Below are 18,601 nucleotides of genomic sequence, written 5' to 3'. Positions count from 1 at the left end.
TGGTGTGAAATTATCGTTCTTCAATGTTCTTCTTCCATGGAGCTTGTGTATGTGTGTTGATTGGCTTGTATTCATCATCTTGTGTATCAAAGTATGCATTTGTGTGTCCTTGCAATATCCAGTAATACTTGAAGGTGATGCGTGCCTTCGCCGTGCCATTTACGTTCTTTCATTGTTGAGGAAAATGACCTTTTTATGTAAAATAAATCACCTTCCCCTGATGATTAGAATGCTTCCGACCTTGCGTTTATAAAACCGTTTTTTGTACCGAAGTCAAGGCCTGTATGTATTAGACTATGAGTGCTTGTCTGTTTGAAGTGCATGGATAGAATGGCCAAACTGCGTAGATACATAGGAGTAAAATAAGGTGAGAGTTAGTAGAAAATCCTATTTGCGTCCAAGGGGAAACGTCCACACATAATGAGAAGAATCATCCAAAATCACAAGGTAACAGAGATAGCAAGTATTACTTGGAAAGGGGAGGTCCATACATCACCATGGATCAATTGAAAAGCAAAAGAAGCAATATTTGAAGATGAACTAAACAGAAGACAAACAAGCTTTCCAACACGACACTCGTGGCAAGTGTGCTCATTCAGAGTGCCATCTCATGGTGTTTCCTGACATGGTGGGGCTCCAAACTGCTGCCACGCCTCCAATGTAAACCAAGTATTCAGTTGGCGGCTTGGCGCACTCAGCCTATATATGAACCGGCAGATGCCATTTGGTTCTTCGGCTTTCTATAAGCCAAGTGCTTTTTCTAGGCTATACGGCTTACGGTTTTGTAAGTTGAGTGCTTTAACTGGGCGACCCGGCTTATATAATATAAGCCGAGTGCATTTTCTGGGCGATCGGGCTTAGATAATATATGCTGAGTGCTCGAGTACTGCACTCGGCTTATATGCCAAATTATTTTTCTCTTTTTGCTTTGTTTGCTGTAACAGCCCTGCAATTGAAACAACAATATAGATAGCTCCACCAAACTCAACATGTATAGATATCCAACAATATATGTAGTAGCTCCACAAAGTTCAACATGCATACATATCCAACAAAGTTGCATATATCCAACAAATTCACACCAAACACAACAATATTGTCCATAAATATAAAATCATAACCATGAGCTCCACCACTGAGAACATAGCATGTAAGGCCACCGTCGGCATCCGTGATGCAGACCTACAAGTTCATTACAGCAAGCATGACTTTCCGAGTTTAGCATGTATCGGCAACAATCGCAGCCGACCCAGCCTGCAGGCAATCGCGGGCCGCCCCAACCTCGGCCATCCCAAGGTCACTTGCAGGCCGCCGCCCCAGGACATCCGTCATCCTGTCGCCTGCTTGCCCTCCTCCCGGCGCTCGCTCTCGTCCGCAGGTTGGACTAGCAAGCATATGTGGCTGAAGTGCATGCATGTACTGATTCGTACGATTCTATACTCACAGGCCACAGCAACCAGAGGAGAGACTGTGCTTTCTACGTGAGGGAGGGTAGTATTACGAGGACGACGTCACCAGATGGTGGGCGTCGGTGGTGATACAGGGAAGGAAGCGATCTTGGAGCGATCGCCGGTCATGTGCGTCCGAGTAGATGGTGTGGGGCAGCTGCGTCAAATTGCCCGGTCCGCCTGCCTTCGTCGATGACCCCGGCGCGTTCTTGGCCTTGCTAAGTTTTAATGGACTACCACCCAAAATACCCTTAACTTGTCAAATTATGGTTGTTATATGTTCCCTCTTCCATTGAGCTCGTGTGTGTTTACATCAACATGTCCATCCAAGTATGCATTTGTGTGTCGTTGTAGTTTCCAATAACACTAGAAAGTGATGCGCGCCTTCGTTATGTTCTTTGTTCAGGTAACTGTTCTTTTCTACTATTATTAAGTGCACTCATGAATTATGATGGATGCATGACGCAAGCACCGGACGTCCCTTCATCTCCAAAATATCATGTCACGTGATGGAACCTATGAATCACAAGGATGATCAGTTTCGAAAACGAATTGAGCAACAGTTAGCAAGTCACATGATGCACCGAGGGCCGTGTCTTCTTGCCGCAACTTGCAGATAACAAGTCAATGTTCGCCCTACTACCAGACTAACATAAATCAGGAATTGTATATGGGGCTAGAGAAGACCAAATCAAAGTCAATTCATGCGATCTGGACACTACGAGCAATTAATGCACCACTTAATAAGAGCCAGTTGCAAGTAAATCTAGGATCAATCTGCCAATCTTGATCTCGTCAAAGTCAATGCTTCGTTAGAACAAGTACTCTACAATAGCAGGCGTATAGCCCGTTCACATGACAATTTTGCCTATATGAAGGAGAGAGATATGAAGAAATGAGGAGAATGGACTCTCATGAAAGAGTCTAGCTATATGTGTACTCATAGGCAAATACAATATATATATATATATATATATATAGATAAATTAACTGGGACACCTAGGTGCCCGGGCACCTTAATTGTTTTAGGTATGTACAGCCGCACAACGAATGTCTGATTTGTTCCTAATTATTCTTCATGCAAGACTTTCAATGTTTACTAATAATTTATGTAAATATATGTGTATCTAATACCTACTAACGATACCACAAAAAAATACCTACTAACGATATTATGTACAAATACGAGTATCTAATACCTACTCATGTAATTACGTACACATGCGGGTACGTATATACCCAACAATTTATTTTTAAAACTATTTATATTTTATTTTATTTTCTAACTATCTAATACGGGTATGCAATACCTACTACCAAAATTATGTGCATTCTCATAGTGCGTATATATCCAATAAAATCTTGCGTCATACGTACCCATTCCTAATTTGATCTGTTATATAAGGACATAATACATGCTATATAAGAAACTAATAAATGTCGACTTACATATTAATACACTGCCTTTTTATCACGCGACATGCATGCATGGGATGGTCCACGAATTAAAGCCTGCCAAATTAACTAGCAATTGATGCATTTTTATGGGTTTCCAAATCAAACGTTGAACACGATCCAACGATGAAGAGGCAAGGTGCCCAGGCATCTAGGTGTCCCAAACTGGTGTCATATATATATGAAGAAAAATATAGAGAGAAGATGGAAAAAAGCATTACTACTTTTATAGCCAACCGTATAACTAACCTTGTTATATGAGTGACTATAAGTGGTGACTAAATATGACATGGCAATATTATATACTCCCTTCATTTTTATATACAAGGCCACAAACTCAAATTACGGATACCAAGATAAAATTTAATACATGCTTTGCAATTCAACATTTATTTTTGTAGGATCATTAATACACCGCATGCATGCAAGAAAACTAAGTGAAGAAAGTAGTTGAGTGTCATTACGACTACATACAAGCAGGTATTAAACAGGTTGCTAGTACGAGAAAATATCATTAATTTTTGCCTTGATTAGTGTTGATGGCCTTGTGTAGATGCAGAATGTATATTTCATAGTGGTTTTGTATAAGTAAATGGAGGGAGTAGTCAGTTTGGCTATACTACAATTTTGTATTGATAAGTAATCCGGGGTATCATAAACAATGCATTTAGCTCAAGTGTTATGCTACCCATTCAAGTGGTTCTCTGGAGTAAAGAAAAATGTATTCAACAGAAGTGCATCCTATCACCTGTGGTGGTTATCCTCATGTCTCATATACTAACATGTAGTACTATATATATATACTATTTTATCATTATAAGTGTGTTTATATACTATATATAAGATACTTTAAAGTAAGTTACATGAAAAATTTATAAGTTGACTCATGATTTTTATTATATTTATGAAATACGAACAAATTTGTATGTAAAAACTAGCATACTCAAAGTACGATGCATGCTACAAAAGTAGTATATATACTACCTAAACATTTTTATAAGTACATACTTTTGGTGGTAACTATCACCGGGTGGTAGGAAACATTTGTACTACCCCCTCTGATCGGTGAGCCAAAAAATGAAATTGTGAAAGTTCATACTGGAGATGTCCAAGACAGAGTGCCGGGAAATTAATGGAGCCCAGTGATCCTCCTCAAGCCAACTTGTAACATTTTTTAGCCATACTCTAACATGGTGCAGTTTACTTTAGATAGTCATCCATCCATATACTTTAGTTCAGATCTACATTACTACGTATCTTCCACTGCAAGCTAGCTAGCCTATAAATAGTATCAGGAGGCGCGCCATATCATATAGCAACTCACCTTCTCTTGCTCCACATATTCACCTCTCTAGCTACAAAGCTTGCTCTGCAACAATGGCTGCAGGTGGTGCTTCTCTTCTTGCTACTGTCGTTGTTTTCTCCATGCTGAGCACGTCTTCCCTGGGTGCCCCGAGGCCTTTATGCAGCGAGTGCGAGACGCAATGCCCTACCAGCTGTCAGGGGGAGGCTGAAACCTTCTGCAGTGGCTACTGCCGCCGCGGCGGAGGCCTTCAGGAGGGCTGCCGGAGATCCGTCTTTGAGGACTGCACCGTAAAGGGTACCTGCTGCAGTAGCGACGGCACATGCACTTGCGACTGCAACACTGTGGCTGAAAGGAGTTGCATCAGCATCAGCGACGGCACCCTACAATGTGAACCTTGCAAGCGCAGCATATCCGACCAGTGCGGTTCCACCTGTAGGAATGACTGCAACAAGAACTGCAAGAAGAAAGGGTGCCGCCATGCCTAGGAATAACATGTAGTCGACCCGCTGCCTTGCATAAGAAATAACATGGCTCGCTGTAGTCGTGCGTAGACTTTTGTAACAGCCATGACCTCGTTCTGTGGGATGGCATAGAATGAATTAATGGGATTTGCATTCTGTTTATCTATACTGAATAATAATATGAAAAAGGGAAGAAATTTCACAAAGTTGACACGGTGTGAAATTACAGTCCTTCCATAGAGCTTGCGTACGTGTGTTGATTGGCTTCTATACATCAGCTTGTCCATCCAAGTATGCATTTCTGTGTCGTTGTAGTATCCAATAATACTTGAAGGTGGTGCATGCCTTCGCCGTGCCATTTACTTTCTTTCGTTGTGGAGGAAACTGCCCTTTTTTATGTAAATCACCTTCCACTGATGATTAGAATGCTTGAGACCTTGCGTTTATAGAACCCTTTTTTGTACCGAAGTCAAGGTCTGTATGTATTAGACTATGTGTGCTTGTTTGTTTGAAGAGAACGGATAGAATGGCCAAACTGCGTAGGTACATAGGAGTAAAATACAGTGAGAGTTAGTTGAACATCCTATTTGCGTTGAAGGGGAAAGGTCCACACATAATGAGAAAAATCATCCAAAATCATAAGGTAATAGAGATAGCCACTATTAGTTGGAAAGGGGGAGGTCCATACATCACCATGGATCAATTCGAAAACAAAAGAAGCAATAGTAGAAAATGAACTAAACAGAAGACAGACAAGCTTTCCAACACGACACTCGTGGCAAGTGTGATCATTCAGTTTGTGAAAATAACGGGGTGCTGTAAGAAGGGAATCTCCTTCACATGCAGATTGAGCAGGTCAAGTCCAAACTAATTAATGTCAGTTCATGCATCCAAGAGGTAGCAGTAATCAAGTACTCGACTTGCATGTTAGTATTTCCTGTGTATCTAAATGCTCTTATATTTCTTTACGGAGGCAGTACAAATCTTTTCTACCCTTGATTAAGTGTGTGATATCACACCACCAATGGATGCATGAGACACTGGAAATTCCTTCGTCCCCAAAATATCAAGTCACACAATCAAACCTATGACTCACAGATGAAAGGAGCCAGCCTGATCGAAACCATGCACTGAACGCCGCGTCTTGCCTATGTGCACCCATATTGGCCATTAACAACTAAATGGCCGTCCTATGAGCAAGTAATGCTATACAAGATTGACATACGTAAATCAAGATGGAAAAAATAAAAAGAAGGGTATGAATCTCTTCCACATGCGACTTTGGCTATAGAAGACCAAATCCAAACCAACTCATGCAATTTGAACAGTACTAGCACTTAATGTGCGATTCCCTTTGGTAGCCCCGCCGATCTTGATCTTGCCAAAAGTCAGTGCTTGATAAAACAACAACTACTACTACCTATTGGTCAGTAATTCGGGGTATACAAAATGTAGTTGTGCAATTAGCTAATTATTATAGTTGATAGTGTGATTTGAAGTTACCAAGCCATTTTAGTACTCCCTTTGATTCGGTGAACCACAAAAATGTAGATGTTCAAGGGTCAAAACAGTGCTGGGATTTAATGGAGCCCAGTGAAGGTGAATATTATATATGTAATCCTCAACTAACTTGTACCAATTGCCAAACTGTCACATGGAGCAGTTTACATTAGATAGTCGCCCATCCATTAAATTTAGTTTAGATCTACGTACCCTCCAGTGGAAGCTAGCTAGCCTCTAAATAGTATCAGGCGCTGCATCTTATTCACATATGTTAGCTTGAGACCTTCTCTTGCTCCACATATTTACCTCTAGGTTCTAGCTACAAAGCTTGCTCAGCAACAATGGCTGCAGGTGGGGCTTCTCTTCTTGCTTTTGCTGTTCTTTCCATGCTGGTCATGTCTTCCCTGGGGGGCCCTAGGCCTTTATGCAGCGACTGCGAGACGCTGTGCCGTACGAACTGCAATGCAGAGGTTGAAACCATCTGCGGCAGTACCTGCGACTACAACAACAGCGGTCAGGCCGACTGCCGGCGTCAGCTCCTCAAGAGGTGCACCACAGAAGGTACCTGCTGCAGTAGCAACGGCACATGCACTTATGATTGGAACACTGTAGCTCAAAACGGTTGCTTCGGGGTCAGCGACGGCTACACACGTTGCGGTTCATGCAAGCGTGGCAGGTTCGAGCAGTGCTATCCCACGTGCAAGAACGACTGCAACAACAACTGCAAGAAGAAGAAAGGGTGCCACGTATAGGAAAACCACATGTAATCGGGGTCGGGTGCCCTGCATAGGAAATAACATGGCTCCTTGCTGTCGTGTGTAGATTTCTTTAAACGCCACGACCTGGTTTTGTGGGATGACGTTTTTGTTAGATCCTTTGGATCGGGGTAGGCTAGATCATCCGGTAAACCTACCTTCTTTGGGTGCGGATGAGCTCGATCCAGCGCTGGCCATGGTGAAGTAGGGGCCGGTGATGGCAGAGAGATCGAGATGGAGAGGTGGCAGTGGTACTTCCCGTGAGCACTGCGATTGCCCTAGGTCGGAAGGGGATTTCGGTGGGGAGACTTGTGGCATGGTGAACCTCGTACCGTGTGCCCCGGCCCCCCCCTCTCTATATATCGCAGGTCACAGGGGCCCACCAACCATAAGAGGGTTGGGCGCCCCCGATCAGGACGCGAATAGATCAGGGCCCGATGGGCCGTTGGGCCCACTCGGTGGAGAGATCAACCTAACATTCTCCCCCTTGATCTCAACTTTTTTCTTTTAGCCTTATACTTTCTAGTTTATTTGTTTCGTCACATATTGGTACATAGAGCATGTTGCATCGTCACAGCTTAAATGCCGATAGAATCATACTGCTACAACATACGTTTTGTTCAGAAACAAATTCTGTTCCTTTTGGGCCTATCCAGGAATCATAAGGCTTTCCCTTAAACCCATGCCGGCTAAGTGTTCCTTGAACACATTGGGTGGTAAGCCTTTCGTTAGCGGATCCGCAAGCATATCCTTTGTCCTTATATGCTCGAGACTTATAGTTTGATCCTGGATTTTATCTTTCACAACATAATACCTTATCTCTATTGTTTTGGCAGCATTACTCGACTTGTTGTTGTGAGCGTAAAATACTGCGGGTTGGTTGTCGCAGTACATCTTTAGTGGTTTGTGAATACAATCTACCACTTTCAAGCCGGGTACAAATTTCTTTAGCCATATCGCCTGCCCCATGGCTTCGAAGCATGCTATGAATTCTGCATACATCGTGGATGATGCAACTATCGACTGTTGGGAGCTTTTCCACGAAATAGCTCCCCCAGCGAGAGTGAAGACGTATCCTAACGTGGATTTCTATCATCTCTGTCCCCCGCAAAATCTGCGTCTGAATACCCTTTTATCTCTAGGGAATCGGTTCTCCTGTATATTAGCATGTAGTCCTTCGTGCCTTGCGCATAACGCAATGCTTTCTTACCATCTTCCAGTGCTCCATGCCTGGATTCTCTTGATATCTACCGAGTACCCCGGTGATAAAATCTAAGTCAGGGCGAGTGCACACTTGTGCATACTGTAAGCTGCCAACTGCCGAAGCATATGGTACTGCTTTCATTTGATCGATCCCGTACTGGTTCTTGGGACATTGGAATTTCCCAAAACTATCGCCCTTGACTACGGGAGCAGGCGTGGCTTTACTCGCATGCATATTATATACTTTTTAAGAACCTTTTCTAAATATGCTTTCTGCGATAGTCCTAAGACTCCATTGTTCCTATCTCGGTGAATTTCTACGCCCAAAACATATGATGCTTCACCAAGATCTGTTATGTCAAAATTTGAGGATAAGTATTTCTTTGTTTCTTGTAGTAGACTAACATCACTGCTAGCAAGCAGGATATAATCCACATACAAGATTAGGAAAATATATTTCCCATTTTTAAACTTTTCATAAATGCAATTATCCTCAATATTTTCTTTAAATCCAAAACTTCTAATCATTTGGTTAAACTTTAGATACCACTGCCGAGAGGCTTGTCTTAATCCATAAATGGATTTCTTCAGGCGGCATCCCATATTTTCCTTGCCTTCCATGATAAAACCCTTGGGTTGTTTCATGTAGACCTTTTCTTTTAAATCACCATTTAGAAATGCCGTCTTAACATCCATTTGATGTAACTCTAAATCAAAATGTGCAACTAATGCCATTTTGATTCTGAAGGAATCCTTACATGAGACGGGAGAAAATGTCTCATTGTAATCTATCCCTTCTCTTTGTGTGAATCCTTTTGCCACGAGTCGTGCTTTATACTTTTCTATATTCCCTTTAGAGTCATACTTAATTTTGTAGACCCATTTACAGCCTACTGTTTTGGCTCCTTTAGGAATTTCCTCTAAGTCCCAAACATCTTTGGAACTCATCAATTTCATCTCGTCTTCCATTGCCTTCATCCACTTTGATGAATGAGAGCTTCTCATGGCTTCTTCATATGAGGTGGGATCTTTTTCCATATGAACCATTTTTGTGTTATAAACTTTAAAGTCAGTAGAAATAGCTGACTTTCTTGGTCTTGTAGACCTTCTAAGGGCCTCAGTTTCTGGCACATTCTGTGCCTCAACTTATGGCACTTCTTCTAAAATTTGCTGTTGCACCTCCCTTTTATGCTCAACAACGGGTTCAGTCGGCTCCGGACGGACAGGTTCCGGGTCTACCCCCATAGTTGTCATGGGTAGAGTTGCAACTGGTAGTGAGAAAAATGGCTCCTGAATCATCGGATTAGGTGCATGCACCCTCTTCTCCTCAAGATCAATTTTCCGAGCTACCAAGCTCCCCCTCATCATTCCGTCCTCAAAGAAGACTGCATGTCTCGTTTCTACAAACTTTGTATATCTGTCTGGGCAGTAGAAACGAAAACCTTTTGATCTGTCTGGATAGCCAATGAAGTGGCAACTTACTGTTTTGGGATCTAACTTTGCAATGTTTGGATTAAGCATTTTGGCCTCAGCAGGACACCCCCACACCCTGAAGTGATGTAGGGAGGGCGTCCATAGCTCGTACAGTGTTTTGGGCACCGACTTGCTTGGTACTCAATTGAGAATGTGAATGGCGGTTTTAGTGTACGGCTGGAATAATCCCAATGGCAAGTTGGAATAACTCATCATGCTGCGCACCATATCCATAAGTGTACGGTTGCGCCTTTCAGCTACTCCATTTTGCTGAGGTTCACCCGGCATTGAATACTAGGCAACTATGCCAGTCTCCTGTAAGAACTTTGCAAACGGTCCAGGGACTTGGCCATATGGAGTGTGCCGACCATAGTACTCTCCCCCACGGTCGGACCTTACTATCTTTATTCTTTTATCATGCTGATTTTCAACTTCAGCTTCGAATATTTTAAATTTATCCAACGCTTCAGATCTTTCTTTGATTGGATAAATATAACCATAGCGAGAGTAATCATCTATGAATGTTATGAACGAGTCATATCCATCCACACTTTTCACCTGAAATGGTCCACAAATGTCAGTGTGGATGATTTCTAGTGTGCTTGTGCTATGGATTACACCTTTTTTGATTTGTTTTATATACTTTCATTTAATGCAATCTACACATTGTTCTAAGTTTGAGAATTCTAACTGTGGAAGAATTTCACTTTTGACTAATCTTTCTATTCTCCCCTTCGAAATATGGCCCAAGCGACAGTGCCATAATTTTGATGAGTCGAATGTTCTCTTTCTTTTCTTTTGTTCTTTATTCGACGCGAAAACATGTTCATTCACATTGCATACAGAATGCACTTTTTCACGAAGTGATAACAAATAAAGCTCATCATGTAGTAAAGCATTACCCACATAAGCATTATTATACCACATGGCACACTTGCCATGTCCAAAATAACACATAATTTTCTTTGTCCAAACATGGAACACTAATTAAGTTTTTATTACATGAAGGAACATAAAGAACATCTCTAAGTAGAAGCTTGAATCCATCAGCTAACTCCAAGGAGATGTCGCCGACAGCTTCAACTTCCGCTTTTATTCCATTGGCTACTTCAATGCCTCCTTCTCTTCTTAGCGTAGTCCGGGTCGAATGGAATCCCTGTAAACAATATGCAACATGGACAGTTGCCCCTGAGTTAATCCACCAAGTAGATTTCGAAAATTGTGTGTACAAGGATTCATTAACTAAGGAAGCAATGTTGTTACCTTGCTTTTCCATTAAGGACTTTAGCCAAACAGGGCAGTCTTTCTTGTAATGCCCGGTCTGCTTACAGTGGAGACAAGTGTCTTTGTCCACTGGGAAAGACTGTTGCTGATGCTGATGCTGATAGGGAGCTTTTCCTTGTGGCTTTAAAGGAGAACTTTTGTTGTTTTGATTGTAGTTCTTTTTCTTGTGATCCTTCACATAGTTGAGTGTACCACCATGTGAGGCTTTTAGTCTGTCCTCTTCTTGGACACACATTGCAATTGTCTTTTCAATGTCCCATGTTCGAGGTGACATATTGTAGTTCACAACAAAAGTATCAAACCCCTTTGGCAGTGAAGCCATGACCAGGTGGACCAGGAGCTTTGGTTTGATCTCTAGATCCTCATCCATGGGCTTTAGCTTTGCTGCCATATTGCTCATCCTGAGGATGTGCTCTCTTATTCCACCACCTGTGTATTGTTCTGTCACAAGTTGTTTTAACACCTGGGTGGCATATATCTTTGAAGAGCCAGTGAACTGACTCTTTATCTTTGTGAGCAACTCCCCTGTGGAAGTGCACTCTGCAATGGAACCCACAATGGTGCTCTCAATTGTATTCTTTATAAAGGCCATGCATTTTTATTTGCATTGACCCACTTTTGGTTGTCTATGATGTAGGACATCTCCAAAGGAGCATAACCCCCCTCTTTTTAGCCCATGCAACATCATCATCAATGGTCTTTCTTACTGGCTCTGCAGGTCTGACCGGCTGTGGTTCATCCAGAACCCAGTCCAGATCAGCACAAACAAATGCCAGTTCAACTTTCTTCCTCCACTCAGTGTGATTGTCACCTCTGAGTGTCGGAACTTCTTTTAGGCAACTCATCAAGTGAAAGCCTCCTGGAATCACAATTTAAGTGACATCAATATAACAATCATATGCATTAATCTAACGTTGGTCAAATTAAACATATAATTGTCTATGCAATTAAATCTATATTACCGTTGGGCAAAAATTAGAAATAAATGCACCTTTCAATTTCAATAATAAAACATGATCATGTTATTAATAACGTTGGTCATAAACATAACATGATCATATTCATTCTAATAATCACTTTAATATGCTCTTAAAAACATAATTCTATCTAAACTTTTATTTTCTTTGTAAAAGAGCACTATTAAAAAATTCACGCAGCGGAAAATCATGAATAAAAATTCACGAACTTTTTAATCTTTACAGAAACTTTTCTTTTACAAAATAAAAATTCATGAACTTTCTTTTTCAAGAACTGGATAGAAACTATTAAAACAAATTTTTTTTAAAAAAGGAACGTCGGCTCAGCCACGCTGCGCTTCGGCCCACGGCCTTCTCTGTGCTCCGCGCGAGCTGGCCTCTCTCCAGCCTGCAGCCTAAGCGCGCTGGGTTGCGCCCGCGCTGTCGCTGCCAGCCCGTGCCACTTTTCGGCCCAAAAGCCCACAGGGGGTTAGGGTTCCGATCCGGGCCGTTCGTGGAGATCCGACGGCGGACCGTGCACATCGCTGGATCAAAACCAGCCAGCGCCGTCGTGTGGGGGGGGGACCTTAGCTCATTTCCTCCCCACGCAAGCCGCTCGCCTCGTTCTCGTACCGAGCCATGGCGCACAACGCCAGCCGCTCAGTCGCCAGCGACGCCGATGGCGTCGACAGCCACATCACCGGGCGGGCCTCCTTTTCTCTTATCCCTTTCATTTTCTCCACCTAGTATGGCAGAAAATACGAGGCCCGGCTCCGCCCGCTCTCCCTGCGCCGTCTAGGCCCGGCGCCCGATCGGGGTAGGCTAGATCATCCGATAAACCTACCTTCTTTGGGTGCGGATGAGCTCGACCCAGCGCCGGCCATGGTGAAGTAGGGGCCGATGATGGCAGAGAGATCGAGATGGAGAGGTGGCAGTGGTGCTTCCCGTGAGCATTGCGATTGCCCTAGATCGGAAGGGGATTTCGATGGGGAGACTGGCAGCGCGGTGAACCTCGTACTGTGTGCCCCGGCCCCCACCTCTCTATATATCGCAGGTCAGAGGGGCCCACCAACCATAAGAGGGTTGGGCGCCCCCGATCAGGGCGCGAATAAATCAGGGCCCGATGGGCCATTGGGCCCACTCGGTGGAGAGATCAACCTAACAGTTTTAGCTGAGGATTTGTCTTCTGTATTTCTGTTTATCTTTCTTGCTAAATAATGAATCACAATGTGAAATTATGGTTGTTCAATGTTCCTTCTTCCATAGAGCAGGTGGGGCTTCTCTTCTTGCTGCTGTTGTTGTTTTCTCGATGTTGATCACGTCTTCCCTGGAGGGCCTGAGGCCTTATTGTAGCGAGTGTGAAACGCAATGCCATACTAGCTGTGAGGCGGAGGTTGAAACCTTCTGCAGTGGTTACTGCAGACGTGGTGGCGGACCTCAGGAGAGCTGCCGGAGACGTCTTTGAGGAGTGCATCATAAAGGGTACCTGCTGCAGTAACCACTGCAGAAGATTTTTGTTGATCGGCTGCCTTACACAAGAAATAACATGGCTCGTTGTAGTCGTGCCTAGACTTTTGTAACCGCCATGACCTGGTTCTGTGGGATGGCATAGAAGGAATTAATCGGTCTTGGCACATCAACTCCGGTATTTTAGCTGAGGATTTGCATTTTGTTTATCTATACTGAATAATAATATGAAAAAAGGAAGTACATTTCACAAAGTTGACACGCTGTGAAATTATGGTTCTTCAACGTTCTCCTCCCATAGAGCTTGTAAAAAAATTTCACAAAGTTGACACGCTGTGAAATTATGGTTCTTCAATGTTCTCCTTCCATAGAGCTTGTTTGAAGAGCATGGATGGAGCGGCCGGGCCGAACTGTGTGGAAACTTAGGAGTAAAAAGCGGTGAGAGTTAGTGGAACATCCTATTTGCATCGAAGGGGCAAGGTCCACACATAATGAGGAAAATCATCCAAAATCACAAGGTAATAGAGATAGCTAGTATTACTTGGAACGGGAGAGGTCCATACATCACTATGAATCAATTGAAAAGGAAAAGAAGCAATAGTAGAAGATGAACTTAACAGAACACAAACATGCTTTCCAACACAACACTCGTGGCAAGTGTGAACACTAGTTCTATTATAGGAAAACGAAAAACCCTGAGAATGTGATGAAGAGTGGCAGAGCTTGGGTGGCCGAGGCAGGCATGCTAGAGATCAATGCCCAACGGAGAGGGTGAGGGGTGGAGCGGTGGAGCAGGATGGTTGCAGGAGGCACAGATTGTCGGGGCTATCATGTCGGTGCAAAACCATCCTGGTGTGAGCGTCATTAACAGAGAAGCCGAACTCGTCATATTCCATAGTCAGATGATTTTCATGAGTAAAGGAGCGAGATAAACTAGGTTCTTAATAAGATGTTGTAAGACAACGACATTATTAAGAGATAATGGCAAGGATGTAGAAGGAAAAGGAGTGTTGCCAGAATAATTGGGAGGGAGGAGCCACCACCAAAGATGATTCGTGACGTCGTGGATGTGGGAAGGGAGAAAGATAGATTACCGGGGTTGTAGGCCATGTGGGACATGGCCCCGGTGTCCATAAACTAGTCACCGTTGCCGCTGTAGTTGATCAGAGATGGGGTTCTCTGGAGCGTAGTGTTGAGTGTTCCCATGGTGTTGGAGGCGGCGGGACAAAGAAGGTCTGGCGGCCGTTTTAGCATGGTCCGAGGATACTGGGAGCCAATGCGTGGGGCACGAGCATGGGTTAGCATAGACAACGTCAATCCATGGGTTGTGGCCGGCGCTCCATGATCAGAGGGAGGTGAGCACAATGGTGGCTCCTACTAGAAGGAAGTCGGAGACTAGGTGGCCACTGATGTGGGGTCTCAGACGACGGCGGCGCAGGGGCACCATGCGAGGTGTCAGGTGCGAAGGCGGTGTGGACTGCTATGATGGTGTGCTTCATCGAGCAATCCTCTAGATGCAGATAGGCCATGCCCTTGCTGAAAGTGAGAATGGTGAGGTTGGAGGCAAGTTACCAAAGTCCTCATGGAGGCCGCTCGTCAAGGTGGTGAGTAGGATCTCATCGGAGACCCGGACGCTGATGTCGCGCATCTCATCGAGGATCATCTTGAAGCGCATGTTCTATTCATCAATGGAGGAGTAATTCTGGTGCAGGCCAAAGAACTCCTGCTGGAGGAAGACGGTCTGCTACAGCTAGTTGTCGGTGATGAGGTCGTTGACCTTGGTCTCCACACCGAGTAGGCATCATCATTGTCGTGCACCACTGGATGGAAGATCTCCTTGTAAATGGTAAGGTACACCCGCCTGATGATGGTGGCATCGATCTAGTTCAGTACTTTGCTAAATCCTAAAAGTGGAGCTGCAAAATATATAGGTCCTACTAGCAGGGCGCAGAAGGATCAGGGGCTCCACCCTTGAACCTCCACCCTGGCCAGGCGACCGCAGGGAGAAGCCCCGCAACAAGATAAAAATCGTGCAATCCAAATCTCGTTCGAGCATTCTACAAATTGTTCAATTTGAAACTTGCTTTGGTGGGGATTCCCACACCGATTCGGGGGAGGAAAACGATAGAACGTATGTGTCTGGTGTAATTGGAAGGGTTGTCCCTTCGGTTAGTTCTCGTACTTCCCCATCCTCGTCTGGATCGCAGAGTATTTCGTGTGAAAATCTGAATCCAGCGAATTGTAGTGTCTCCGGCGAACTCGTTTCTGCGAGGAGGGCGGAGCTGATTTCAAATCAGTCGCCTGCAGTGGTTGGACCGACTCCTACCCCATCTCCGTTGATCACTGGATGTGTGGTTAGGAAGAAAGCGGGGTGTCAAAAGACATCTTCTACTTTGGCGAGCAGAATTGGGGGAGGTGGAGAACTTTTTTGGTCAGCGTTGGGTTATCCCTTCCCCGACCCACAGCCGCCGCCTACATAAACCTAGACTGGAACCCCCAAAACCTAGTTTCGCCATTCCCAAACTCTTTTGGGTTAGGAAGGATTTGTTCTTATCAAGAAATTTCTCGGTCCAAGATTCTTACCCGATCTCATCTGTAGGACCTTTTGATCCTGTTCCTACTTCTTTCAAGATCTCTGTTGAGGGGTTAGGGTTTCCTAGATCGTTCGTTGAAGCAGTTAAGGGAGGGATGGAAAATCGGGGGCAGATGGCGCAAAGGAATCGCCGGCCATTGCCAGGGAAGAAGCCCACCCCGCAGGAGGGGAAATCTTCCTCTTCCTTGGTTACTGGAAAACCAGGGCAACAAGGGGCGCCCAAATCGACTCAAGGGATTCCTGCACAAGCTGCTCCGACGGCTGCAGCCCCACCACCACCCCCTCCCCCTCCAGCGGTACAAATCCTCGATCCAAAATACAAAGATATGATCTGCTTCAATTGTAGTTGGCCTGGTCACTACGTGGGGAATTGTGTGGAGCCAAAAAATGCTTTATTTGTGCTGGAAATCATAATGTCAACAACTGCGCAGCTTGGGCAAAACCTCAACCTGCTGCTACTTACTTTGGTAGTGCAGCTTCGGGACTGGGTTTCTATCATATTGAGGTCCCTATAGCGGCCGAATCTAGCTGGTTGAATTATAAAAACTGTGCTGTCCTCAAGGTGGTTAAGGGCAAGGTTTCTGCCTCAGATCTGCTCACCCAGCTCAATGGGATCTTTTGTAAGAACAAAGAGTGGCCGTGGCAGATCAGGGAACTGGAGAGTAAGAAGTTTCTGCTGAGATTTCCACCTTGGAAAAATGTAGATGACCTAATTGACTTCCCACCATTTGAGCTACCTATTGCTGGGGTGTCTGTCAAAATTGTGAATGGGAAGGAATGTTGGATGAGTTTGGAGCACTTACTGAGGCTTGGGTGCAGATCGAGGGGATTCCACCTAAATGGTGTGCTTGGAAAGTCTTTGCTTAGATCACAGCATGTTTTGGTATACTGGTGGATGTTGATTGGAATGGTATTTTCAGGAGTTTTTATGAAATAATCCGAGTCAAGGTTGCCTGTAGAGATCCTAGGAAGATTCCTTTTGAAATATTGGTGGAAATGAAAAAGAAACTCTACCTGCTGTTTTTTACAGTGGAAGGGTTTGTGCAGAATGGTGAGGACTCTGATGGGGGTGATGACGATACATGTATGGACAATCTGGAGAAAAATGAGGAAAATAACAATAAGGATGCTGAGGATAAGAAGAACATGGAAGATGATGATGATGATGAGGCTATTGACGAACTGGACAAGGCCAACTTCCCTACCAAGACAGTCCCCTCCACTAGCTCTAAGAAAACCATGGCTCTAGTGACTGCTTCTGCAGTGGAAGTCAATTCGTTTAACATGATAAATGCAAGGCAAGAAAAAAATGTTGATGACCTCAAGGACAAGACACCAATGAAATCTGATGGAGATGAAACAGAAACAACTCCGAGGTTTGCAAGGTCTGATGCTCTGTCAGTCCATCTGGACTACTGCTCTGAGCAGCTTAGCAAGTTTGAGATGGTGGAATCTGATGTGGAGGAAGAAAACACCAATACTGAAATGGAGTGCTTACTTGAGGATTTAACTCTGGCAATGAACTCAGTGAAAAGATCGTTGCTAGACTCACTTGAGAAAGCTGACACAGTGGTCAAGAAGAAACCCAGTGTCAAAAACTCACCTACATGGGGCCCAGTTCTTGCTAATAAACCTATGACCAGAAATCAGGGGAATGTTAAGATCATGGATAAGGCAGCTGCATACATGATGAAGAAGAACTTGGAAATACCAGCTACATTTAAAGGTAAATCGTTTGCTACCCTTGACCCTAATGAACTTGCTTCTTATACTACTAAAGTGGATCTTTGTATTGGTAATAGTAAGGAAGAGCAAAAAGATATTATTCTTGACCTAATTAACAAGGAAAAAATTAGATGCCTGCAATTTGCTAATGAAAATCCAGAGATTGTTCTCCCTGACAATTTAGATTTGATGGAACTGAGTGTTCCTACCCCTGTTCCTAGGAAGGAGGATTTACCATATACTGGATCGGTTGGCACTGCTGGTTCAGTTATGGAATGCCCCATCTTGAATAATAAGAAAAATCCATGTGGCTTATCTCACCCGTTTAAAGTTAGATGATAGGAGCTTTTTGGAATATTCGCGGTCTAGGTCAACCTGGAAAAAATCAGTACCTAGGAGATTTCATCTGTAATAACCATGTGGATTTCTTGTGTTTCTCTGAAACCAAAAGAGAAATCATTGACACTCATATCCTTAACAGCATATCTGGCAGGATAATCTTTGATTGGCATTATCTGCCTGCGATTAACACGGCTGGTGGGATCCTTGTGGGTCTTAGAAATGATTTGTTTGAAGTTATTGGTTTTGTTAATAAGAGATCTTGCATTGTTGCAACACTGAAAAATAAAGCAGATGGTTTCATTTGGCATCTTATTGTTGTATATGGTACCTCTTATAATGAATTTAAACTAGAATTCATTGTTGAATTGCATGAGATTATGGAGGGGCTCACTTACCCAGTTTTACTTGGGGTGATTTTAACTTAGTCAGGTCTACGGCTGACAAGAATAATGGTGTTATTAATAATCAGTTTTCGTACCTCTTCAATGATTGGATTAACAAATGGTCTCTTATGGAGATTAATGTGGCAAATAGGAAGTATACTTGGAGTAATAATCAAGACAAACCTATTTTTGCCAGTATAGATAGAGTTTTTACTTCTCTTTCCTGGGACGCTCACTTTCCTTTGTC

General features: G+C 43.7%; 2 protein-coding genes across 2 annotated transcripts; both read left to right on the top strand.

The window, feature by feature from the left end:
• Positions 1-4,221: 4,221 nt before the first annotated feature.
• LOC125547474 lies at positions 4,222-4,876 on the top strand. Its single transcript, XM_048711334.1, has one exon. The coding sequence runs from the start codon at positions 4,281-4,283 to the stop codon at positions 4,692-4,694; it is 414 nt and encodes a 137-aa protein (XP_048567291.1). The 5' UTR covers positions 4,222-4,280; the 3' UTR covers positions 4,695-4,876.
• A 1,594-nt stretch (positions 4,877-6,470) lies between these two features.
• LOC125547473 lies at positions 6,471-7,032 on the top strand. Its single transcript, XM_048711333.1, has one exon. It carries the CDS (start codon positions 6,515-6,517, stop codon positions 6,923-6,925), a length of 411 nt encoding a protein of 136 aa, XP_048567290.1. The 5' UTR covers positions 6,471-6,514; the 3' UTR covers positions 6,926-7,032.
• Positions 7,033-18,601: the final 11,569 nt, after the last annotated feature.

Source organism: Triticum urartu, chromosome 3 (assembly GCF_003073215.2).
Source record: "Triticum urartu cultivar G1812 chromosome 3, Tu2.1, whole genome shotgun sequence".
Classification (NCBI taxonomy): domain Eukaryota; kingdom Viridiplantae; phylum Streptophyta; class Magnoliopsida; order Poales; family Poaceae; genus Triticum; species Triticum urartu.
This window is presented reverse-complemented; position numbering and strand designations above follow the sequence as displayed.